Source organism: Meles meles, chromosome 18 (genome assembly GCF_922984935.1).
Source record: "Meles meles chromosome 18, mMelMel3.1 paternal haplotype, whole genome shotgun sequence".
Taxonomy (NCBI): Eukaryota; Metazoa; Chordata; class Mammalia; order Carnivora; family Mustelidae; genus Meles; species Meles meles.
The window spans coordinates 52,896,571-52,921,855 of NC_060083.1; the positions used below are offsets into that span (position 1 = coordinate 52,896,571).

Below are 25,285 nucleotides of genomic sequence, written 5' to 3' on the forward strand. Positions count from 1 at the left end.
GGAGGTCAGGGACTCGCTGTGTGTGGTGGGGAGGCTGGGAGGGCTGTCTGCCGGCACCTGGGAGGGCTCCGCGGAGGGCACTGGCGTTACTGTCCTGGAGTTGTAGGATCAGCGGTAATGCACCAGGGATGTGGGGTACCACCTGGGTCAGAAAGACTCGTGTCACTTTCCAGGGTTTAGAGGACCTCTCTGCTCCCTGACCTGGCAGCCCCCTGCCTCACGCTTCTAGAATTTGAGCTGCTGGCCTTTAATGGGGAAGTGGATGTGCTGAAAGCAACAATTTTTACTGGTTGACTGACGAGTCACTCCAGAGTATGAAGACATTCCTATCATTTGGGTTTTCTGACATGAATCACAGGATAAGAAACAAAGCCTCCTATGAAAGGTGTCTCAGTTGCTGGCAGGTCAGTAGGGAGAAGGCGAGAGGGGATGGGATCCCTGATGTGTCCGTTTTTAAGGGAGGCTTCAAAAGTCAACTTGAAGGACGTCTGGCTGGCTAAGTTGGTGAAGCATCTGCCTTCGGCTCAGGTCATGATGCCGGGGTCCTGGGATCAAGTCCCCCAGTGGGCTCCCTGCTCAGTGGGGAGGCTCCTCTCTCTCCCTCTGGCCCAGCTCGTGCTCTTTCTTTTGCTCACTCTCAAATAAATAAAATCTTAAAAAAAAAAAAAAAGTCAACTTGAGTCCTTTTTTGATAAAGCAGCTGAGGGGAGGGACATCTAGAGTGTCAGACCTCTTCAGAGAGCCTCCTGCTGCTTTTGGGGGCAGGTGGGTGACCGTTCCAGGAACTTAGGGGAAAGAGGATTGTGGTGGGTGGGCAGTGGGAGGCCCTGGCTTTTCTCCTGCCCGAGTCCAGGCTCATGCACCTGCTGGGCCCATTCTGCTGTTCCACCTTCAAGACTACTGGTTTTCCCTCCGGTACAGTTCTTTCTCTTGTTGCTGGAGGCTAAATCTGACATTGTTGTTTTGGTTGGTATTTAAATATTCTTCAGATTGAGAAAACATCCCTTTCCGGATATTCTGAGCAAATTCCTCTGTTATTTTTACCCCTTGTAACAATGTTTCCAAGAAATTACTTTTGGACGGTCAAGGGATTACTGTATTCAGCTGGGCCACAGTGACTGGGGCAGAAATAGAAAGGGTGAAGTCTACTTTGGACCAGTTTGAGAGCTACCATATTTAGATTTTTTTTTTTTTTTTTTTTTTTTGTCTGCTCCTGAGATGCCAAATGTTTTATCTGGGTCAGAAATTATCCTTGTAAAAAAATTAAAAAAAAAAAAAAAAAAGAAAGAAAGAAATTATCCTTGTAGATACAATAAGGATCTGGAGGTCAGCTAGGCGTCCATGGTGTCCTTTAATTTTATTTGTTTTACTCTTTCCTGGGACAAGGCTTCCAAACCTTCCAAGCCCAACTCTTATCCAGATTTCCCAGTGGACTCAGGACATGGTCTGTAGCCTTGATGAAACAGTACTTTCTGGGAAAGAGGGAGCCAGGGAGGAAGTTCAGTGGATCCCTCTTGCTGTTGTGAAATTATCCCAGCGCTCTCTCTACCTCTTCCAGAGCTCCTGACCCAGCCCCTCACTGACGGGGCTGCGAGGCAGCAGCGGTCCGCACCCGAGTACATGGTTGGCTCCGGGGTAGTTCCTGAGGTCTGGCTTCACCCCGCCCTTAGCTTGTCAAGTTAGCCTGGCTAGAGTCTGGGGCAGACTGTTGTGCTGGGTCAGTGGCTATGACATTCTGCTCTCCGTGGGCCTCCACGCACCCCTCCACTGTCTGCAGGATGATTTGGAGTCTCCGGTCCAGGGCCAGAAGGTGGGGCTCTGTGAGGACGGGGCTGAGCTGGTCTTCTAGCAAAGACTCCCGCATCACGTCACTGAGTCTGTATTCGGCCTGGGCCAGCAGCTGCAGGTGCAAAAGCGTTTTCTTTTTGATCCTGGAAGGACAGAGCCATCGGAGGCAAATGAGTAAATGTGAACAGAAGAGCTTGCCTGAACTTCTTCCCCCACAAACGGCTGTCGTAGCTGATGTTCTGGGAGCCTTCTCCCCCAGTGTCTTCTCAAGCACATGTTATTGAAAACCAGGGAAAGGAAATAAGTGACAGTTAACGACATTTGAGGGAGATTTAAAGCCACCGAGAGAAGTTTCTCGTAGGCGAGATTATGAAGAGGTTTGCCATCTCAAAAGCCATAGGCACCCTCAGCCCAAGTTGTTTCTTGCCAGTTTTATATTTCCCTGTGCCAGACTCTTAGAGGGATGGAGATGGGGTGGAGCCAATCTCGACTTTAAGATTTTGATTTCTTTTTTGAGACTCTGACTTGCACTCAGATCTGTAGCAGCGTAAGTGTCCGACTTGTCATCTACAACCACTGCCTAGCCTACTTGTAGCGGCGGGGCGCTGGAGGGAGGCACTTTAAATGAAGCAAAGAAGCGGATAAAGAACATGCTTTGCTCAAGACTTTTCCAGCTGGAAATGAATGAGGCGGTTTTGCTGGGCGTGCATCCCGTATTTCCAGTTAGCTCTGGAAGCCGCAGCTGAGCAGGCGGACCCATTCGCCAGCCTGACTCCCGACACCAGAGAGGTGTAGAAGTGGGCTAGACGTTCTCTAGAGCATGGAGGCCACGCTAAGTCCAAGTACTTCCTTTCAATCTGACATGAGTTTATAGGGCTTTTTAAAGATTTTTTTTTATTTTTTTAAAGATTTATTTTAGACGGGGAGGGGCAGAGGGAGAGAGTCTTAAGGAGACTGTGCACTGAGTCCAACGTGGGACTCGATCCCACAAATCCGAGATCACGATCCGAGCCAAAACCAAGAGTCAGACATTGAGTGGACTCTGCCACCTGGGCGCCTCTAAGGATTTTATTTTTAAGGGATCTGTGTACCCAGCATGGGGCTCGAACCCATGACCTGTGGTCAAGGGTTGCCCACTGTACTGACTGAGCCTGCCAGATGCCCCCAGTTTATGGGACTGTAATCAGGATTTTACTCGGATGGTGAACAAGTGGTATTTATGAGCTGCTCTGAGTGCTGAGCAAAACAGAGCTCTGATGAGTCGTGTCGGAGACAGTCAGCCTCTGCAAGGGTGAGCTCTTTTCTGGGTGGGTTCAAGATACAAGTTAGCGACTGAAGGGTTTAAAAGATGAGGTCCTCATTCATCCTGTGCGGCCCGATGGAAGAGGGAGGTGTTGCTGGGGAAAATTCTGTAGGTGGACAAGGAATGAGGTCATGCCTGTCTCCCTGCCCCCTGGGGTCCTAGACCAATGAACTAGAGGACCTCTGGAGCCTAGTTGCAAGTGGGATGAAGGGCACAGTTGCCACCTGCCCTGGCACTGGGAACTCACCTGCAGCACTGGGACAGCGGCGACAGGATGGAGAGTTCGTCCTGGGAGTGTCGTCCAAACCTGGAAGGGGAGACGGGCTTTCAGGGTAATCCCCTTGCCTCTACACACCTTCCTCCGAATGGTTTCCTCTCTCCTCTACCTCAGCCTTGTTCTGACTCACAGCGGGGGTAAAATGCCAGGGGTCAGCCCCCTTGTCCTCAATCAGCTCCCCAAAGCCGCTGTGCAAAGAGGCTACCACCAGGCATCATTCGTTCAGGACTGAACCACAGAGTGAAAATGTGGAAAACTGTCTGTCTGACTAGCAGTCTCAGGAGAATCCACCGTTACTTGGCAGAGATCCGGAAAAAAGGGAATGGGACCGTGAAAGGGCCTCATCCTCGTGGGCTTCCAGTTGGCCCCGAGCAGCCGCACCCGGGCCACGGCGGGGGACAGCGGTGTTGGGACACTTACCCTCTGGCATTGTCAAGGTGAATGAGGAACCCATCATCCCCGAATTTGGTGAACATCTCGTAATGGTGCCGGTCCATGTTTCCTGCAAAGGAGGGCAGGTACGTCTGATCTCTCCATGCTCCCCGGGCCCGGAGGCCTGTTCGCAGTTGAGTTGGGAGTCTGAACCCAGGGCCCTACGCCGTTTCCCACGGTTATTAGTGATGGTGCAGCGGGAGAGCAGATAATCCCCCATGTGGATGCGTTTCCCACTGCGTGCCCGCCTTCTGAGTGAGGTCCTTTCTAGAGAGGGGAACGTGTTAACCTTTGTCTCCTGGGACCCCCACCGCTTCTGAGGCTGTGGGCCATGCAAGGTTGCACAGGTCTCATGGTCCAGGCTCGAGCTCATGGCCCAAGGTCACGGCGAATCCCAGCCCCACAGCCGAGGCCGCTGCCGCCCAGCGCCGGAGCGTGGGGACCTACCTATCAGGAAGTCGAAGATGGCCATGTCGATGATGTTGAGGAGGCGGTTGCTGCTGTTGTACGGGTAGATCTGCTTCACGGTGTCGCAGTAGAGGGGATTGACCTCCCACCTGAGGGGGAGAAGAAGTCCTGGGGCTGGAAAAGCCAAGATGGCAAGGTGTTGGGGGCCCTCCTCACACCTCCCTGCACCGCCCCCTGAAACCCTGCCTCCCTGATCCCGACTCGGGGGCCTGGGCTTCCCAGGGTTTACTCAGGTGGAGCAGGTGTCCCTCCTGCGGGCCCCCCACTGCTTCCCTGTACTACAGCAAGCGTGACGCTGTGTTTTCATGATCGGCCTGCTTGTCTGACCGTCCCCCTAGGCTGGGGACGCTTGTCTCCATACCCCCAGCACGTGGGAGGCTGTTTGTAACTGAATGCGTGAACCAAAGGGGGAGAACAGACACCGCCGGCCCTAGGATCGGTGTGAGATCAGGAAATGACTGGGGCTTGGGGGTCCACGAGCCAGGCTGGCGGCAAGGCCTCGGTGCAGGGGTGCAGCTCCTCTCCGGGACCAGACAGCCGGGCCGTGGGTGTGGCATCGTGGCCGGGGTGGGGGCAACTCACTCCTCTTTCCCTGCCAGCGAGTAGGATCGGATCCAGGGGTTGGGCACCGACAACCTGGGGGCCAGGTTGAGGGACGGCAGGAACGCGGAGAGGGAGCCCTCCAGCAGGTGGGGGTTGCCGCAGACGGCGTATTCAGTCTTGCACATGTACGGGCACTTGGCAAAGAAACACACGTTGCTGGCTGGACGGGAGGAGAGAGAGAGAAGGAATAAGAGAAGGAGCCAATGCCATGTTCCTGTCCCCACCCCACACCCCGGGAAAGTCCTCCAGGAGGGAAGGGAAGGCCTCAACTCACAGCTCGGGCACAAGCAGCAAGGAGAAGACAGTATTGCCCTCCCAGATGTCGGGGCTTGCCAGTGCTCTTAAACTGAGCATCCTGGTACCGATTTTTCTCATGTCTCGGAGCAGAGAAAGTGTTGGCCCCAGCCTCCCATCCGGATGATGAGAATGCTGTGCTCGCCTGGGTGACATCTGAGTCTGGGGGAGCCGGCCTTGTCCACGCCCACACAGGCTACATGGCGTCTCACCTGCGACCCTTTCCCATTCCCAGTTCATCCGGTGTGACGCTCGGGTGGGCCGGGGTGGGAGAGTCTGACGGCAGCATAGACCCCCCCCCCCCCCCGCAATGAGGGCTGGCAGGTGCTCAGATCACTGGGAACGCATCGGTGGCCACAGGGGCCGACCCTCCTACACCCAAAATGTCGCTCGGGCCAGTACTCTACCTGGAGACACGAAGAAAACACTCTGCAGGATTTCATTCTTGGTGACCTCTAGGATTTCCTTGGTGACATTGACTAGCCTCCCCACCGTGGGTGGCACCCGTCGGAAGTCCAGAATCCTGAAGGAGAAAGAGCTCTCTTCACGTCGGGGGATCGTTGGAGGGTTGGATGGTCGCCCCTTAGAAATGGATGGGCGTTCCTGACCACCCCCAGCCCAGGGCGCCCTGCAGTTCTGAGCTGACGGTGCCCAGGGCAAGCCTGTGTCTAAGGGGCTGGGAGCAGGGGTGGCAAAGGAACCCCGATTCCAGCCAGCCTCCTGGACAAGCCTTCCCTACAGTCCATGCTATGTTCAAGGTCAGAGCTCTTCATACATCACTGGGCGTACGAGTGAGCTGGGCTCTCCTTCACGTGCAGGCTCTGATTCAGACCGGCCAGGGTGAGCCCCAGCTTCTGGATTTCTGAAAAGTTCCTGGGGTGGGGCCCCGGCTGCCGGTCCTTGGAACACACCGTGAGGAGCCACAACGGGCACATGGGAGGGGAGGAAGTTGAGGAAGGTGCTTTCACCTTTGGGGGCAAGGGGATCTATGGGAGTGGAAGCATTCTCCCTGTTCCCAATCAGGAAACTAGAGCGAAGGGCAAGGTCAGGTCCGAGGTGGCAGCCTGAGCAGCCTGGCAGGGTGGTTAGCTTTCTTCTGGGTCATTCTTTTCACTACATGAGAGGCCTGGTGTTTTTCAAACATGAGGTTGAACGGGAGATGTGTTGAGTTCAAAGGCATCACTAAGGTTCGTGAGGAAGACAGGATGCGGGAAGGAAGAAACGCCAGGGAGATCCCACCTGAGGTTCTGCCCAGCGCCCGTCGGGCCGTTGGCCCTCGAGGTCAACGCCATGCCCCTGGGGCCCAACCCTACCTGTCCAGGTGGAAAGCTGCGATCTCAGCATTGTGTCTCTGAAAGTCGATGAAGTAGAAGAAGTCGGCGGGTGTCTCCTCATCTCGCTGCTGTCTGGAAGGAAGGGAGGACTCACGTCCTGGACCCAGACTTGGTCGGGAGCCTGAGCCGAGAGCTGAGAAGCATGACCGGAGGGAGAGGAAAACAGCCTTTCATGCTTTCAGTGTCCATGTGTGCCTGATGGAACGACCCGCCAGGGACAGCCATTGGCTCCCATGGCTGGGAGAAGATTCTCGGGGTTCCTGCAAGACCCGGTCCTGCAGATGCTCCCCAGACCATGTCTCTCCTCTGAGCCACTTTCGGGGACAGTGGCTTATCCTTTTAAAGGGTAGGTTAGTTGGGAAAATACACAGACATTCCTGGGCAGGTGTAGACAGAAGAGAAGCACCTTCTGGCCAACCAAAGGGGCAGAGACCCAGACGTCCAGAGTTAGAGGTGGGGGAGGAGGTGGGCCCTTTCTAGAAGGGAAAGCTTCCTAGGGATGCAGTTTAATACAGCTGATATTTGAAGACCAGAAGTGGTCCAGGTCTTAGGGTGACGGGGTGAAAAAAGGAGCCTGTCCCTTCGGAGCAGCCTCAGCTGGGTCCCGAGAGTGAGCCCAGCCGGAGGCTCGAGGGAGGCTGGTTCAGAGGATATTTATTTATACACATTTTAAAATCGCTAATGGATTCCTGAAAAGCACCAGGCCTGCCCGAGTGCGACGGGGCTGCTGGGTATGAATGTTCAAAAAGGTGCCTCCCAATTCTTCAGGGCAGCGTGGCCTCTGGCCCTGAGCTTGACTTGCTGTGAACACCCGTGCAAGAGAGATCAGCCCTGGGGGACAGCGTGAGGACTGCAGAAGCAACTCAGATGTAAATACGCATAATGTTGCCCAAAGCTGTAAACGGCTCCAGCGGTTGAAACAGTGACGTGCACTTTGCCAGAAAACACACGTCCTGGAAACCCCGGCGAGGCGCTGCCAAAGCAGGTGTCCTGTTTTTAAAAGGTGCGGCCACCTTGGAAGGACAGGCCTCCGTGTGCCGGCGTGCCCCTCTTCTGCCCGGTGCTGGGGCAGCAAGGAGCATGTCCACGGGGCCCCATCTGCACGTTTGAACTCCTGAATTCCATCCATGAGAATCCACCATCTCTCTGGCACCTTCCAGAATTTTCTAAAACATCATTTCCCCGTTTCTGTATGGCCCACCTACATGGGACTTCAAATTTGAAAATCATTTTTACATCAGGGCTTCTCAGGCTTTGACAAGGGTTGATGCATTTCTTAGTGTCTCTGGTCCGTAGATTACATGAAAAATACGATCTCTACTTATGGCCATAGTTTATATTATCCAAAGATAAACTTGTACTTTCCCTTTTTAATAAGGGACACTTGTTTGTTTTTTGTTTTTGTTTTTACTTTAAATGACGTATAGGAAAAAAATGCATATGCTTTTCCAAGAAATATTTTAAAATGATGCTTTTTGGCTTTGGATGAAATTTTATACAAAGGCAGATTAAAGTTTGTGTTATGGCCCCAGGATAGACAAAAGGGCTTCTATGACCCAATGCTGGAAATTTTTGTATTCTATCCAGAGAGAAAACCAGTTGGTTTGGACAGTCTCTGCAGGTCGTTTGTAAGTGACGAGGTAGAGAAGGAGGAGGGGCCGGAACTTCCGGTCCTCTCCCACACATAAAACTGGCCAGTGTGAGTGGTTTTCCTGCCCACATATGAAAAAGGACAGTAAAGCTCCCCGCCGTATCATTAGCTCTAAGTTTTAATAAAAATCATTGCCATCCTAAGGAGCCAGATAAGAATGTTCCACAGAGAATACAGCCCCCGGATCTGGTGAGGGGTGGCGACTGGGTGAATGTGTAGATTTATTATTGTTTTTATGCCTGAATGTAAGAGGAGGTCCCCTCCCCAGTCTGCCCACATTCACTGACTTTTGGTCCGATTCCCTCCCGGCTGCCGCAGCTGGACGCGGAGGTGAGGAAGGCGGTCACTTACCTCATGGGTTTGAACATGGCCTTCCCGAAGTCTGAGAACCTCAGAACCAGCTTGAGGTGGACCCCGCTGGGTTTCACAACTGTGAGGGGGGAGAAGGGAGAGTGAACACTGTCTCTGAGCCTAACCTCAAGGCTGCGACCTTTTGGTCCTTCAAAAAACAAAACAAAACAAGACACCAGCTGCTTTCTTCTTTTTCTTATGGGAAGAGGGTAAACGCTGCAGGTTTCCCGAGATAGACCCTCATTGAAAACCCTAAATGATGTTTTCCTGAGAAGAACTGGTATCACCCGCTCTGTGCTTCCCAGGGACCCCTATGGATTCTGATTCTGCACCTGTTACATGGCGTTGGACTCGTTTATCTGCATCTCTCTCTAGTTCCGACCGCACACCTGGGCCGGGGCAGGGTTTGGGGACTGACTCACCTGTGGTGCCCCTTCCTCACCCCACACTCAGCCCTGCCTCCTGACACCTTGTGTTCTGGCTGCTTCACTCGCTTTGCCCCGTCCTGGCCTTGCTGTGAGCCCCTCGAGGGTTGGGACAACACCTTACTCACCTTTGTGTTCTGTAAAATGGCAAGTGGTGGGCAGGTGCTAAGCCAAAGCAAAGGGAAGCCCCGGGCCCTACAAACGCTCTTTCGAAACCTTACCATCACGGCACATACGGGAATTTCTATGTGTGATCAGTGTATTGAAGTAAATGGATGAGGTTACTCATCACGGGCAGTGACTTGCCAATGGGTGTCACTGTCCAGGCCTGGCCTGGCCACTCTGAGGGCTGAGGGGCTTTGTGTCCAGGCACAACTGTACTCGACTCATGGCACCTGGGAGCTGCTCTATCTCCTGCCTGTCTTTCTGATTCTATTCTAGTCATCCTTTACCCCAGTGGGTCTCAACTTCAGCTGCGTTGGACTCACCTGGAGGGCTTCAGAATTCTGATGCCTGGACCCACTGAGCTAAGACCTCCTAAGGTGCAGGACAGTCCTCAGTACTTTCTAAAGATCTCGAGGTAATTCTAGAATGTGGCCAGCTTGGGAACTGCTTCCCAGGGCAACTGCTTCTGAAACCTACAAATGTCCTCCAACCCCTTGAGGATTTGTTTAAAATCCAGGTTCTGATTTGGAACATCGGAGTGGGGACTGAGATTTTTCATTCCTAATAAGTTCCCCAATGATGCTGATGATGAAGGAGACCACATGCTTTCCAGCAGGGCCCTAGGAATAGCCCCTTCCGAATGCCTTTTCTTTTGTGTGGGTGGAGAGAAATGTCCAGTTCTTAGAGACTGGGCAGAGAGACTCATGCTCCTTCAGCTTCCGACCAAGACCACCACAGAGTGAATGGCGGGTTCCTCATGTTGCCGCCAGGTCCCGGGCTTCACAGGGCTGTGGTGGTGAGGGGGCTGGACAGAGGCAGGGTTGGGCCACTTACTCTGGGTGCAGTCACATGCCCCAAGCAAGGCCTTCTCGTCCTGACTGTAATCTGCAAAGGAAGAGAAGGGAGTGAGAATGTCCAGCCTTGCTCCTAGGAGAGCTCACCACACAGGACCCTTGACTCTGGTTCAGACCACAGAAGGGGAGATGGTGAGGCAGCCTGGGGCCCTTATCCATTCAACAGGGGATGGCTGGGGCCCCCAGCTGGCTGCAGCCTCCACCCTGCTCCATCCCAGGCTCCATGCCCTCTAACCCTTCAGTAGATGCTCCAGCAGCTCCTGGTGTGTGATTGAGGCCAGTCTGGTCCTTGTCAGTAACTAGGCTGTTGGAGTGCTTGAGAACACAGACGTGGGACGGTAAGACTGTGTTTGAATCCCAGTACCACCACTGGGTCTCTGGCTAGGTTGCTCAACCTCTCTGAGCCTCAGTTTCCCCACCTATAAAATGGCCATGATACTATCTATGTCATATTGTGATTGTATAAAAGAGAGTTTCCAGGTTCTTGAGAAGCTCACAATAAATTGTAGCAACCACCATCCTTAATGTGTACAGAAACGCTTTCTTCTGGCTCTCGGATGCGGTGGTGATGAGATTAGAGTGATAAGATCTCATTCAAAGGGAAAAAGATCAGGGTCTGTTTTTCTTCTTATGGTCCTACCACATGTCAGAGCCAACCCTTTACTATTTCACCCTAGAATAGGGTGAAATATTAAAGATGAGATGGTTTATGCAGCTTCTCTGGGAGAAAGTTAGTGCATCCCGCCTGACCCAGTGCGTCTCACCAGCACTGATGGTGGGAAAGTGCGTCATGTCCTGGAGGAGTTGGCTGACGACAGGACTGGACCGGGAGTACAGCCCCTGGCGGCTGATCCCCAGGTGGAACTGGACCCAGCTGGCCTCGAGTCGGAGCTGCAGGGGAGCGTCATTGGAGGTGAGGTTGAGCTGCTCTTTGTACATCTTGTGTCGTCTGAAAGAGCAGGGAGAGTTTTGTTTTGTTTCCATCGGGGCTATAAGAAATGCAAAGGCTTGCCAAAGCCCCTTGTATGGACTGTCTATTCATTCTTTCATTCATTCAACAACAGTAGTCAGCACTTACTTGGCACCTGGCTTTATGCTGAGCTTAGGTATGAGGCTCAAAACAGGCATATGTCTCCGTTGCCCTCAAAGGGTTTATAATCTAGTGAGTACAAAAGGCTCGTAGATGCACAATGCCATCCACAAATACATAAATACCTAACTACAAACCATGACCAATTCATCAGAAGAAAAGGGCAGATGGCTAAGAGTAAAATTAGGGACCTCATATAATCTGGCATCTGGATCTCTTTGTGCACTTTTCCATGAAAATGTCTGTTTCTTATACTTCCCACTATTTTCTGACCTATGGAGTGAGGAGATGGGGGACAGAAAGGTACCTGGTGAGAAGGAAGTGGTTGGAGGGTGAGGATCCCTTCAGTAGCGCTGGAAGCCAAGTAGATTAAACAGTAAGTCATATAGGAAAAGAAGAATCCATTAGCCATTTACTGTGTGTCCTGCTCAAGAGCCTTTTCTGCTGGGGTACAAAGAAAAAAGTAAGAAAACAACACCAGGGCTGTATAGAGGCTAAGAGTCTAGTTTGGGAGACAAGTTGTAGTCTCTGAAATCGTCAGAGCAAAATATAAGGCGGTTGTAGTTGATGGCTAGATAGGTCATTCAGACCAAAACACCCCAACATTTTGGAGAAGGCGACGATGCCTACACGATGAAGTGGTCAGATGAAGACAACCATAGAGGAAGGTGGGCTTCAGCTGGGTCCTAAAGAATGGGTGGTGTTTCGATGGAATGGGGTGTTACGAGGGTACTCCTGGGCGGGGGATGGTATGAGTGCCGGGAGAGGCTGGCAGGGGACTGATGTACGTGAGAATCAGAGAGGCAGGTGGGGTAAGTAGGCGATTGAATAGAAACATGGAGGTCTCCTGGAAGGCAGAGCAGGTGAGCGTGATGTCATCTGGCGAGATAAAGCTGACTGTAGGGCAGGTGGGCTTGTGGGGGGAGGGAATGGGTGGGTGTTCCTATCCAGCTGTGTTTCCCAAACTGGTACCTTGCCTCTGAGGTCTGTGATGGGATTGAGGTAGTGTTTTTTTTTTTTTTTGTTTGTTTGTTTGTTTGTTTTTGCTATAATTTTTGAATTCTGAATCTATCATTTTGAATTCTGCTAAGCATAAAGTATCTCATAATACCACCAAGTCATTGTTGACTCATTGTTTTGTAAATGTTTAATTAGATATGAATTCGTTTGGTTTTGGGAGTTTTCTTTTTCGAGCCAATACGTTTTCTTTGTTCAGGTCTTGGAGCATTTTAAAAGCTCTTGTGTATTTTCGGCACTGTGTCCATGTTGCTAATGGATAAAGACCCCCAGTCTGCTGTCTCCATCGGCTCAGGACGCCCAAGCCAAACACCACTTCCCCAGGGAGCTTCAACACCAGCCACTGATTTTCTCACCCTCCTGGAGGCTGACGGTCCAAGATCAAAGTGTGGCCGAGTTTGGTTTCTTCTGGGACCTCCCTCTCGGGCTCGCAGACAGCTGTCTTCTTTCTTGTCTCCTCACGTGGCCTTTTCTGGGGTGTCACTCCCTCTTCTTATAAGGATGCTAGTCTTATTGGTTTCAGGCCCATTCTACGTAGGAATCTTAGGGGAACACTTGCTCACCCACAAGCTTTGCTGGTAGTCACTGGGAGGGTCCACTCCAGAAGACTTTCCTCAACCCAGTCCAGGGGGTCAGGAGAGAGAAGATCTGGGATGGCAACTGTACATCGCTGAGGTTCCTGACCTGAACACATTTCCGCCCATGTATGGAATTTGATGAGACTCATTGCTGTCAGGCAGGGCTGCATACTTCCATTCTCTCTTGAATCAGCTTCTCTGGGGTTCAGAGAAGTACTTGGTAGTAGTCTGCTCGGGCTGCCATAACAAAATACTACAGATCCAGTGGCTTAAACAACAGACATTGATTCCTAGTAGTTGTGCAGACTGGGAGGTCCAAGATCAAGGTGTGAGCAGATTTGGTTCTACAGGAGGGTTTACTTCCTGGCTTGTGGATGGCCACCTTCTCACAGGGTCCTCACGTGGAGACCGAAGCAGCTCTCTTGCTTTTCTGATAAGGATACTAATCCCATCATGGATCCCTACCCTCCTGACCTCATCTAAACCTAATTATTTTCCAAAGACCCCACCTCCAAATACCATCGCATTCTGAGGTTAGGGTTTTGACATAAGAATTTGGTGGTGGGAGCAGAGAGGAAGGGAGGACTCATAAGTATTCAGGCCATGAAAAGATGAGCCTGTTTTTCCACCCTTCACTCATCTGTAGAGAACACTTACTTAACATGCGAGGGAGAACAGACTCCCCATCGAAAGGGGACAGCTGCTATTAAGTTTCGGCTAACAGTAGTCATGCCTTGTCAGGGCTCATTCATTTATCCATTCATCAAATATTTGTTGACTGCTAGACACTGATCTCCATCCTGGAGCTAGGGCTGTGTACAAAACAAACTCTGTGTTGTCATGAAACTTACGTTTCCTGGGAAATCATTTATTCTGAGTGTTCAAGAGAAGCTGGAAATCCAGATCTTGGTCAGACTGTAGAATCTTCCTTTTTAAAGCACGTTGACTTAAATCTAAAAACACCCTGTATCGGCTGCCTATACACACAAAGGAAACAAAACCAGTATCTTGACGAGATTCCTACACTCCCACGTTCATTGCGGTATTATTCCCAACAGACGTGGAAGGGACTTACTTGTCTCCCAGTGGATAAGTGGATAAAGGAAACACGGTATATATACAAAGGAATATTATTCAGCCTTTACAAAGTAGAGAATCCTGCCATTTGCAACATTGTGAATGAACCTGGAGGACATTATGCTAAGTGAAATAAGCCAGACACAGAAAGACAGACACAGCATGACCTCACTCACATATGGAATCTAAAACGGTCCAGGTCACAGCTGTAGAGAGTAGGATGGTGGTTGCCAGGGTGGGGGCTGAGAGGAAGGGGAGATGGGGAGCCATTTATTGGTCAAAGGGTACAAAGATTCCATTACACAGCATGAATGCCTTCTGGAGATCTAACATATAGTAGTGTCACTACAATTAACAATACGGTATTATATGCTTGAATTATGTAAGAGAGTAGATTTTTAGCGTTCTCCGTACACGCACGGTCACTACGTAAAGTGATGGATATGTTAATTAGCTTGATGGTGGTAAATTATTTCGCAATCAATCCAAGTGTTAAGTGTATCAGGATATTGGGTTGTACACCTTGCAAACAGACAGCTATTGTCAATTGTACCCCCGTAAATCTGGAACAACAACAAAATAGCCACTCATTCATGTTCCATTCCCTGTGCTGTTAAGGCAGACTCTAATGTGATCTGAGTCAATGCAGGGACATATTAAGACACATGTGGTTCTGAGGAAGTCTGTGCACAGAGGCGACAAGGTAAGGCAAGGCAAGGGAACTCTCTCTTAAGTCTTTGGTCTCCAAGAGCAGAAGAGAGACATACGGCGGAGACTTCCTTCTCCCAAGTCAGCGAGCCCATGGCAGCCATCCAGCTAGGGGTGGGGAAAGATTTGAGCTCTCGGTATCGTTCTTTAAAATGACACACTGTTGAACTGCTTTTATGAAAATCAGGGGAAAGGACAACTTGTTGACCAGGTCTGTAGGGCTCTTGCCAACTTTTCCTTACGTTATTAACATTTATTTTTATTTTAACAGCGAGTCGGGCCAGGCTCTTGTTCCCAAGCCTACTTTGAGGTTAAAGCTAAGTGACGGTTAACCTCTCTTGGGAGTCTGGTGGAAAGATCGTACAGTCCCGAGCTAAGCCAGTCACCCTGAACTAGAGCAGTGCCCAAAGCAAGTTAGGAGGAGAAAGAGGCATTGGGGAGGAGCTGGCTTTTGGCAGAAGGGGTTGGGGGGTGGGGGAGGTTCTCTTAAGCGGCGCTCTGAGCTGATGAATTCCAGCTACAGCGGCAGTCTGGGATACAGCATCCAAAGGAAAAAAGACACATGTGGCAAATTGAGTGTCGCTTCTGGATGAGGGCAAATTGCTCTTCAAGGCATTCGCGTTTACTGCGAGGCGGGGGACACATGACTCTCCGGCTAGCTGTTCTGCCCTTGCCGGAGCCAGCGTGACAACCTTGGGGAGAGGGTGGGGAGGAGAGAGAAAGGTATCAGGTACCCTTCCTCCTGGCTTTTTTTTTTTTTTTAATGGTTACGATAGAGCTGTCAAGACTAATTTATTTCCGGTTAGAAACTTTGTGTGCCCTTGGTTCCTTGGGGACAACCAGAAGGGCGTGCTGGACCTGGCTTGGACGGGGAGCTCGGGATTGGAACTGGTGGGAGCTTTGACACCATGGCAATTGGCAGATGTGACCTACCAGGGTTTAAAAGTATAAAAGTGTTGAACATAGAATTTACCCACTTTCTTTCCTGTTTGCGATACTTAAAAAAAAAAAAAAGTAGTTTTCTAAAAGAGCAGCTCGATAGGGCAATGGTAAATACCATTATGTTGGGGGCGCCTGGGTGGCTCAGTTGCTGAAGTGTCTACCTTCAACTCAGGTCATGATCCCGGGGTCCTGGGATCGAGTCCCGCATCGGGCTCCTTGCTCAGCGGGGAGCATGCTTCTCCCTCTCCCTCTGCCCCTCCTCCCTGCCTGTGTTTGCGCTCTCTTTCAAATGAATAAATAAAATCTTAAGAAAAATACCACAATGTTGTTAAAAAGCTATGTGTATGTGTGTGTGTATACATATATCTCTCCCTCTCTCTCTAGTTTGAGGGCCTGGGTACAGCCGCCATGTTTGGATCATCTCATCGGGATAAGTCCCCTTCTTCTTGGGGGGTGGGTTGGGTTTCCACCACTTGCCCTTTGAAAGCCACAGATCCCGCCCCTATGTATTGCATGCTTGCTCTGGCTTTGGGAGATGGGGTCAGGTTCCCTGTACATCGTCCGCACACACTATAGAAGATAGAGCCTGGTCACCTGACCCCCAGGTTCCAGTCAGGACTCTGGAATTCATTCCTCATGCCCACAGTTATTAGGGACATTTTTTTTTAAAAACTGTAAACAAAACCACTTCCCCAATTCCATCTTATATGTGGATGATCTGATAAGTGCCTTTCTCAGAACCCTTATTACTCAATGCCTAGTTAAACCCTTGCTTCATTTCCAGACTCCGTTCTTGGCTTGCTTGCTTGGTTGTTTTCTCGATAACCTTAAGTCCCTTCCTAACGATGCTTCCCAGACTTCCAGCCCACTGGGACAGAAACCTTCAGCCGCAGAACTCCTTCAAGCACCATCTCCAATGCCCTCATCTCCAGAGTAAACATTTCCTTGACTTTCCCAAATAAACAATAAACATAAGAGCAAAACGCGAGGCCTGAACTGCTGGGTAATACTGACAATGGGAAAGTTCTCTCCCTGCTGGAGTGAGATGAGTGCGTCCCTCAGACATCAGCACAGTGAAGCAGACCAGCAGCTAATCTGCAGTGCGACAATAGAAAAGGACAGAGACTTTTGTGTCATGAGGACCTGGTCCTGCCTCTTACCTGCAGAGTGAGTGACCTTGAGGACCCGGCTATACCCACAGGACCTCCTGTGAGCCTATGACCAGTGCATGAGAGACCTATTCTCATCCCCAATTCACAAATGAGAAGACTGAGAACAGGGCATGGCCTTAAAAAAAAAAAAAAGTAGTTTAAGCCCTGTGAGCCTCAGTTTACCTATTGTGGAAAATGGGCATGCTGCATTGAGCCTCACTGTGTTGTAAGAATGAAGTGTAGTAGCTATCCAGCCACAGAGAAGGCATTAAAGAATGGTTGCTTTTCTAAATGATTATTATTACTGTTTATAAAGACTGGAGATCAGGAGTGTAGGTTTTCAAAAATCCAGCTGTAGTGGGTAAGTAGAAACAGCAGCTTTGCAAGCCAGAACGAAGTCCTTGGAACGTCCTACGGGCAATGGAAGGACCTCTAGGTCATCTATTGTATTAGACACCGCCAGGGGCACGCTCTTGCCCATCTTTGAGGTCAGGGACCATCCATGACACCTCAGAATTCCTCTGTACTTTGCAGTCTTGGGGTACAAACGGAGCCCCAGCCAATGCACCTTGGAGGCATTAAGGCGATACATTGTGTTCTGTCTTCTGAGTGTTCAGGCAGGTCTGGCCTTGGGACATTGAGCTCAGTGGAAGCCTGGATCCGCCTTTGCTTGCCGGCAGGTGGGGAGACGACATGTGGAGGGTGCCAACCTCCCCTGTTTGTTCTGAGATCCTGAGGGCACAGCCACCTGGGGCGGGGGGGGGGGCGGCGGTGTGGGCGCGGCATTCATTAGCCAGGTGCTGAGGGTGGGTCAGGCAAGGAAGGGAGACAGCTGTGACTCAGAGGACTCAGGGAGGATCTGGAAGGTTCTCCGCGGCTTGGGTGAAGTCCCCACGCTCCCAGTCACTGACCCCATGGCTTCAGATCTGAAAAACCTTCCTGGTGCCTAAAGTTCCTCGTCTGGAGGAAATGGAAGAAATAGAATTCACCACCTTGACCTCCGCCAAAAGGCATAGATGCCTCGATTATGTTTACAGAGACCCCGTGGGTTGGGGTCAAGTGCTTCTGGGATAATTTTGGCACCAGGCCATACAAATGCAAATAATACTTTCTTTTGGCCGCTGCAGTGGAGAAGCCAGGGCGACACCAGAAGGGAAATTTGAGGCCCTTGTTTATTCTCCAAAAGCAAAGAGCAAGCTATTTGTCCTCAAATTTACCACTGGCAAAGCCCAGGCTTCTGAGTCCTTTCCCCTCCAATTCATTTCCAAAACCTATAATGTTACCTCCACAGCCTCTAAAATTTCCCTTTTCTACCTGCTGCCCATGCCAGCGCAGCCCTCGGACCTCTGGGATGTCCTCTCCCCTGATACTCGTCACTCTGTCTCCCCCCTGCCCTCCGTGGCGCCCTCACAGTCAGACGGACAGTAAAACACAGCTCCAAGTGTGTGTCTCCCTACTAAATCCTCCCCCTAGGTCTTTACTGAATCCTTCCCAGCCTTCTGGGCCAACCCCCCGCCCCTCCCGTGGAACTTCCTCTTTGAAGCTTTTCCAGTCCAGCCACCGGATATGATCTCTCTTTCTCGTGCCCACAAATGTCCACTCAACTCCCATTTCTTCTGCTGCTCTTGCCATCTTCTGGGTAATGGTGATTTAGACACATTTCTCATTCCTTCTAGCACATCGCGGACGGGGGGCAATGCCTTGTTCGTCTTTATGTCCCTTCCGAAACACAGCATAGCCCCTTGCCCATGGAGGACACTTCACATTTATTATGGATAGAAGTCAGAAGCTCTCAGCTACCACCAACACGAGCTATGCCTTGAGTATATTTCTGGGGTTAACATGCTGTAACATGTTTCAGGGATTCGATGTCTCTAGTTCGAAATGAATCTGGTCTTTCCTAGATTATTTTACCCCAACTGTCCACAAAGAAAACTTTCTAACTAAGGGAACTCCATAGGAGTGGGGCAGGGACATCCCGGAGTTAGGGAGGGTAACTAGCAGAAAGGTGAGTGAGGAGAAAAAAAAAAAGGAAAGAAAGTTGAGTGAGGAAGGGACATCTCTTCCTGAGTTTCAACATCACAGCATCATTCATAACTAAGACCGGGCATATGGGGATCTCTCTCTGTTTTTAGCTTAATTGGGCCGAACTAACTTCCAAACAATTTTTAAAAATGTATTTATTTGAGAGAGAGACAGAGAGAGAGCAGGGAAAAGGGCAGAAAGAGAGAAAATCTCAAGCCAACATCATGCTGAGCACAGAGCTCAATCCCAGGACCCCAAGATCATAACCTGAGCTGAAATCAAGAGTCGGAATCTTAACCAACAGAGCCATTCAGGCGCCCCTTCCGAAGAATTTAATGCAAACTCATTTTGAAGGTCCTGGAGAGAGCACATACATGTCTTTTGATGGATGCTTTGAAAGGCTGATTCTCCAGAAGAAGTTCGATATCCCAAGACATAAAAATGAATGGGTGGTACAAATGATGTTTTCCTGGTGTTTAGAATTTTAGGGAGCTCGCTGGGGTTTCCCCGACCTTTCTGGTCTCTTGGTCTGGTTCCCACTCAGCCTTCCTTGATCCATCATGAAGTGCTAGAATTCCAGAAGGCTCTGTTCTGGTTCTCTCCCTCTAGCCCCACCTTTGATATCCTTGTACCCACACCCATAGCTTTACTTCCCACTCGTATGCCGAGGGCTTCCAAATTCCTACCTCCAGCCCTTTGAGCTGTTGGCCCCTACATCCAGCTGCGTATTTCTATAAAGGACCAGACAGCAGATATCTTGGGCTTGCCAGGCCATGCTGTCTCTGTCTCGACTATACAGCTCTGCCACTGTAGCGTGAAAGGAGCCTCGAACAAGGCAGAGACGAATGGGGGAAGCTGCATTCCAGTACTTACTCTATTGATGAAAACAGGTGGCCACGGGCCAGTTCGGGTCTGCGGGGTGTCGCTTGACAAGGCTGGTTTTAAAAGCATCTACAGTCCACAAGTTCAAACCAAACTTGTGCTCTTCCCTCCAGCCCGGGTCCACCGCTGTGGTTTCTACCCCCAAGGGCTGCCTGTCAGGGGGAAGCTGACCCTGGGCTTTGGGTTTCCGAGTGGACGATGGGCTAAGGAGACGGCTTGCTGGAAAAGCAGCGGAAGGTGCGTGGGAAGCAGGACGGGGGAGGAAGAAGCCAGACAAAGGGGTGATTTTAGGGGAAGTCCCCTCCATCCATCAGCCTCCATCCGAGGCTGGCATGGGCTCTGCAGCTTGTTATATTCTAGAAGCTTGTCCTACAGTGAGAGGCGAGGGAGCCAGGCTTTTGTGCTCTTAACCCGGGTCAGTCACTTGCTCCCAGGGCAAGAGATTGTAGGGTAGTGAGGCAGCCAGAACAAAGCACCACAAACTTGGCAGCTGAAAACAACAGAAATGTATTCTTCCATATTCTGGAGGCCAGAAGTCCAAAATCAAAATATCGGCATAGCGGGTGCCTGGGAGCAGCCAATTCTTGATTTTGGCGCAGGTCATGATCTCAGGCTCCTGAGATGGAGCCCTGAATCAGGCTCCAGTCTCCGTGGAGGGGGGAAGTTTGCTTGAAGTTCTCTTTCCCCCTCTCCCTCGACCGTCCCCTGTCCTCTCTCTCTTTCTCTCTAAAGTAAGTCTTAAAAAAAAAATAGGGGCGCCTGGGTGGCTCAGTGGGTTAAAGCCTCTGCCTTCAGCTCAGGTCATGATCCCAGGGTCCTGGGTTCGAGCCCCACATCGGGCTCTCTGCTTGGCAGGGAGCCTGCTTCCTCCTCTCTCTCTGCCTGCCTCTCTGCCTGCTTATGATCTCTGTCTGTCAAATAAATAAATAAAATCTTTAAAAAAAAATATTGGCAGGACTGCACTTCTTCTGAAGGCTCAAGGGATGAAGGCTTCCTGTCTCTTCCAGCTGTTGGTGCCTGCAGATGCTCCTTGGCCTGTGGCCACATCGCACCAGTCTCTGTGGTCACGTGGCCTCCTCTTCTCTCTTCCAAGGACACTTGTGACAGCTTGTTGGGCTCAATTCAGATAATCCAGGATTAGCTCCTCATCTCAGAATCCTTAACTTAATCACATCTTTGCAAAGATCTGTTTTCCAAATAAGGGAGCATTCAAAGATTCTAGGGATTTGGTGTGGCTATCTTTTGGGAGCTATTTTTTTTTCTACCTCATGCAAAGAATGAAACTCTCAGGGACTTCTGGTCCCTCCTAAGGGTGAGGCTGGAAGCAAAGCGTGCAGGAGCTGGAGGTTGGGTGCAAAGCCGGAAGGGGTCCAGCTCTCTGGACTACACCGCTGTCCATCTGGATGAGCCAGACTCCTAGGAACCATTCTAGACATTTCCCTCTCCCTCCCCACAATGTCTACTCCATCACTAAGTCATATAGACTTGGGGCAAAATGCTGACATGTGTTTTTGAATGTGGAAGGTAAGTATTTCTTCTGGTCTCACTATAATAAATGTGCTCATAAAACCCATTACGTAGAATGGGGCATTTCTGTCGTTCCTGAGTATCATGGCTTACTTTTTCTTTTTATAGATTTTATTTATTTATTGAGAGAGAACGAGAGAACAGGGGAGGGTCAGGGAGAGGGAGAGAGAGAGAGAGAATCCCAAGCAGACTCCCCAGCCGGCATGGAGCCCAATGCGGGGCTCGATCTCATGACCCTGAGATCATGCATGACCTGAGCTGAAATCAAGAGTCAGACACTTAACCAACTGAGCCACTCAGGGGCCCCATGGCTTCCTTTTTCATTGTTGTAGTTAGCAAAGAATCCTGAATTCTTTATAATTAAGAAGAAATAAAAGTCAATAGCTCTTGAAATCAAAATGATTGTTTTTCAGAATGCAAGCTCATGCCGTCAGCCTCCTGCCCAGAAGCATTCTGTGTCTCCCTACTGCTGTTTGATAAGCTTCTTTACCGTTGCCACAAGCCTGTGTTGGCCCATGGGATAGCTACGAGCCGCAGGAGGCTGTTTAAATTGAAACGAACTAAAATGAAATAAAATTAAGCATGTGGTTCCTTGGCCACATTTCAACTGCTCAGTAGCCACACGTGACTAGTGGCTACTTCTGTGGATGGCACAGATCATAGAACATTTTCAACACCGTGGAAAGTTTTATCAGATGACATTGGTCTAAAGCCTGCTTCTCTACTCCAGCCACGAGGGTACTGATCCATCCTGCCGCAGGGACTTGGAACATGCTATTTCCTCTATCTGGGGCACTGGTTCATTCCCTCTTTTCCCAAATCCTTCTCATCTGGCTGCCAGCTCAAGCCTTCCTTCCTTGAAGGTCAGCATTGACCCACGTCGGGTCCCACATCGCCACCTCCGTGTTCCATTGCATAATATCTTCTCCTTCGTTCACGTCACTCTTACAATTTCACACTTGTTTCTGTTGATCAGACCCAAGCACCACAGAAGTAGTGTTTCTCTGTTTTCTTCTTGACACTGGTCCTGAGCATTTGGCATGTAAGAGGGGCTTAAGAGATCTTTGTGGAGTGAGTGGAAGTACTCCGTGGCTCACACGGAGTGGGTGCACAGCTCTAAAAGGAACTACTTGCTGTATTTTTCTGGAAAGGCAGTTAGCAGAAATCACAAGCGTATTCACGGCAAGCTGATCTGCATGCTTCTTTTTGGATATCCCATGTTTGCCAGAACATTGAAATCTCCAGTCATTCTACCTGCCCTCCTTCCTTCTTAATAACTGTGTCATCTTTCGAATTTCCTGCTTCTCCTGCATCAGGACAGACTGAGCTGATCTTGGGAAATAACCTCCGTCCTTTCTGCTGAAATAAGTCTCTCCTTGGCGTCTGGACGCAGAATCCCTTCCAGAAGCAGTACAACGATGCCAAGCCCGCTCGAACGTAGCTATTTCATTGGTGGACCACCCAATTTATATTTGGGCTAAATTCGGTGGTTATGAAGCTGTTATGAGAAATGACACTCCCTCCGCCATGAAAGCTCGCACTGAGGTACCCTGCAGAGGAATCTGGTGAGAGTCCATTAATTATTTTCTAATGACTTGAATCCCTGTTCATTTCCTGGAGCTGTTACTTCCTGAGCAATTCTAGAAGGTGCTGTACCAGGTGCAGAGGCGTAACGAGGTTCCCTCCCTATCCCATCACCTATGCTAGGATGGATGGTATTCGAGCGTTCGTGGAGCCCTGGCCATCTGCACCCAGATCCTGAACAGAGGGAGGAAGGTGGGAATGGGGTGTCAGCCCCCCAGGCAAAACCCTCTCTGTTGGAAACTCAGGGTAGTGGTCCCTTTGCTCCAGCCTCAGAAGAGAGACTGAGCAGGAGTCACTGAGCAGGAGTGAAATATTTCAGAGTCACATTGTTTTCTTCCCAACTAAGAAGCTCTACGTTTCTCAAGGGGAAGGATCCGCCTTGGATTTCTTTTGCTTCCGCCTCAGTATTTGGCAAAGTGCTGTGCACACAGTAAATGCTCTATAAATAATGATTCCAAGACGTCTGAACACGTTTCCTGCTGCAAAGACGCTGTCAGGCTCCAAAACACTAGGATCAAAACTTGGTAGGGGGATTTCTTGAACATGGGAATTGCACTGGGTTTTGCTCTTGGTTAGAGCAGAATTCCGAAGGCTGGTTTTCCTCGTTTTATGAATTTCCAAAAGCACGCCATGAGGAAGAAAATTTAAAAAGCATTATAGTGAGCCTCGATGGGGCTTGGTTTTCCATTTAAATCTGTGCACCTGCTTGGTCCATATGTCTGTTTCAGGATTCTTATCCTTGACACTGGCCTTAGAAAGAACATTTATTCGGAGTTGTTTATTGTGGTGGTAATGAGACTGGAACATGCTTCTTTGGATTGTTCCGTATCTCCGGTGACCAAGAAGGATCCAAGTTTAGTGGGGCCTGACATTTACATATTTGGAGGACCATTTTTTAAGAAAGAGAGTACAAAATTATGAATACAACATTAGGCACAAGAGTGTCTGTTTAAAATGAGACGAGATATCAACAGATTAAGAGTGTCTTGAGGACTTTCTTCTGAGATGCCATATTTACCTCAAAATACGTCTTGACTTGGACCAGGCTCTCTCCCTAACTGGCTTTCCTCCACACCCTATGGCTCCCAGCACCCACAGGGGAATTCGGGAAGCCTGGGCTGAAGCTTTATCCGCATCCTGGTAAATCTGCCTCGGACAGGCCGGTATGCAAATCACAATCCAGAAATAATTACTTAGCGCCTAGCACGTCACTTTCAAGCACATTATCTTAGGGCAGGCTTTAGGGGCTTTATCTACCTGGACCTTCTGGATCCCCTTGGCCAGGAGCTGAGTGTGAGACCGTCAGAACGATGGCATCGAGCAGAAGTGACTGAGGCCAAAAAGGGCGTGGCCTTTCGGAAATGGCTTTTTCTGTTCACCATTCGCATGGACTTTATTCCTGAGACCCAAGCTTTGAGCTCCTGCTGGTGGCCTGTGCTCTCCATAGAATTATGTAGAATGACCAGTCTTCAGCAGACTGCTTGACTCACCGTCCAAAGCCTGTGGTTCCTCATACACAGGTCATGGGCTGCTGACTGATGTCTCCCCACCACTGGGTCGCATGGGTTCAAAGAGCACATTTCCCATTTCTTCCCTTTCTACTCATCCTCCTCCTGATCCATTCATCTCTGTGCCCTTGAGGCCAAGGGAAGCCTACGGGAACTGTGATGCAATAGTAGTGGTCGGGAGCCTCAGACCCCAAGGTGACTTCCCCAAGTGCTCCTCATGTCCTTGATTTATTTCCCAAGACAGACAAGCGCTCACCCCCGGAGTCTGTCCTCCAGCTTGGAAAAAGCATCTGATTCCATTAGCTCGTGGATCAAAGCGTGATTTTTAGGGGTAGGTGATGGATGGTGATGCTGCTGTGTCTGTCCATTAAGAATGAGTTTGCAAATCCAGAGAGAGGGGACTGGAGAGGCAGGTCCCGCGTCCTGAGTCCTGGCTCTACCACTCACAGCTGTGTGACCTGTGGCAAGTTACCTGACCTCTCTGTGCCTCCCTCCATCTGAAAAGTAGTGATGGCAAATGTACCCTCCTTATGTGACTTTAGTGAAGATTAAATAAATTCATTGTTATTTATGTGAGTTATTATTACTGTGATTTCTGGGACTCCATTATCACAGGGCTCTATATGCCTCATGCTGGTGAGGAAGGAGAGCGGTGAAGAATTCTGCACAACAGCTGCTTAATTTCCCAGTTCCCTGAGTTCTGCTCACGAGGGTGAAAGCAAGAGCTCTATTCTACATTCCCTAGGATGGCTCCCGCGGTAGGCTGAGCAATGGCTCCCCCCAAGGATGCCTAATCTTGGAACCTGTGAACATTTTCCTCTATGACCAAAGGGACTTGCAGATGTGATTAAGTTGGGGATCCGGAGAGGGGGCGATGATCCTGGGTTGCCTGCCTATCATCACAGTATCCTTATAAGACGGACACACAGGGGGAGAGATGCAGAGAGGAGGCAGCGGCAAGGTGACCGCAGGGGCAGTGAGCAGAGTGAAGGGACCTGGGATTACCAGAAGCCGGAAGTGGCGGCAAATGAGTGCCCCCCCCCCCCCCCCCCGAGCCTTAGGAGAGAACGTGACCTTGCCTGCACGTTGACTTTGCACTCTGGCCTTCCGGAAAGTAAGAAAATAAATTTCTGGTGTTTTAAGCCACCCAGTTTGCGGTCATCTGTTTTGGCAGCTCTAGCAGAAGCGGTCGCAGGCAGGTACAGCCAACGGAGCCGACAGAAACCACCAGCCACGGAGTGATTCTTGGCC

At 50.2% G+C, this 25,285-nt stretch overlaps 1 protein-coding gene across 4 annotated transcripts in view; it reads right to left on the reverse strand.

Moving 5' to 3' along the window:
• The window catches only part of FAM20A (FAM20A golgi associated secretory pathway pseudokinase), a 55,300-nt gene that overhangs the window by 6,864 nt on the left and 23,151 nt on the right, over nt 1-25,285 (reverse strand). The window contains exons 1-11 of one of the 4 annotated variants that reach the window (XM_045984270.1): nt 11,343-11,486; nt 10,710-10,894; nt 9,926-9,976; nt 8,502-8,580; nt 6,479-6,571; nt 5,573-5,688; nt 4,851-5,031; nt 4,248-4,357; nt 3,789-3,870; nt 3,339-3,398; nt 686-1,931 (exon numbers count right to left, since the gene is read on the reverse strand). In XM_045984270.1, coding sequence (XP_045840226.1) covers nt 1,667-1,931; nt 3,339-3,398; nt 3,789-3,870; nt 4,248-4,357; nt 4,851-5,031; nt 5,573-5,688; nt 6,479-6,571; nt 8,502-8,580; nt 9,926-9,976; nt 10,710-10,884 — 1,212 coding nt within the window. In that variant the 5' untranslated portion in view covers nt 10,885-10,894; nt 11,343-11,486 and the 3' untranslated portion in view covers nt 686-1,666. Of the gene's footprint in view, nt 1-685; nt 1,932-2,977; nt 3,198-3,338; nt 3,399-3,788; nt 3,871-4,247; nt 4,358-4,850; nt 5,032-5,572; nt 5,689-6,478; nt 6,572-8,501; nt 8,581-9,925; nt 9,977-10,709; nt 10,895-11,342; nt 11,487-25,285 lie in introns of those variants that run through there. The other 3 variants (XM_045984267.1, XM_045984268.1, XM_045984269.1) reach the window with 3 other exon arrangements.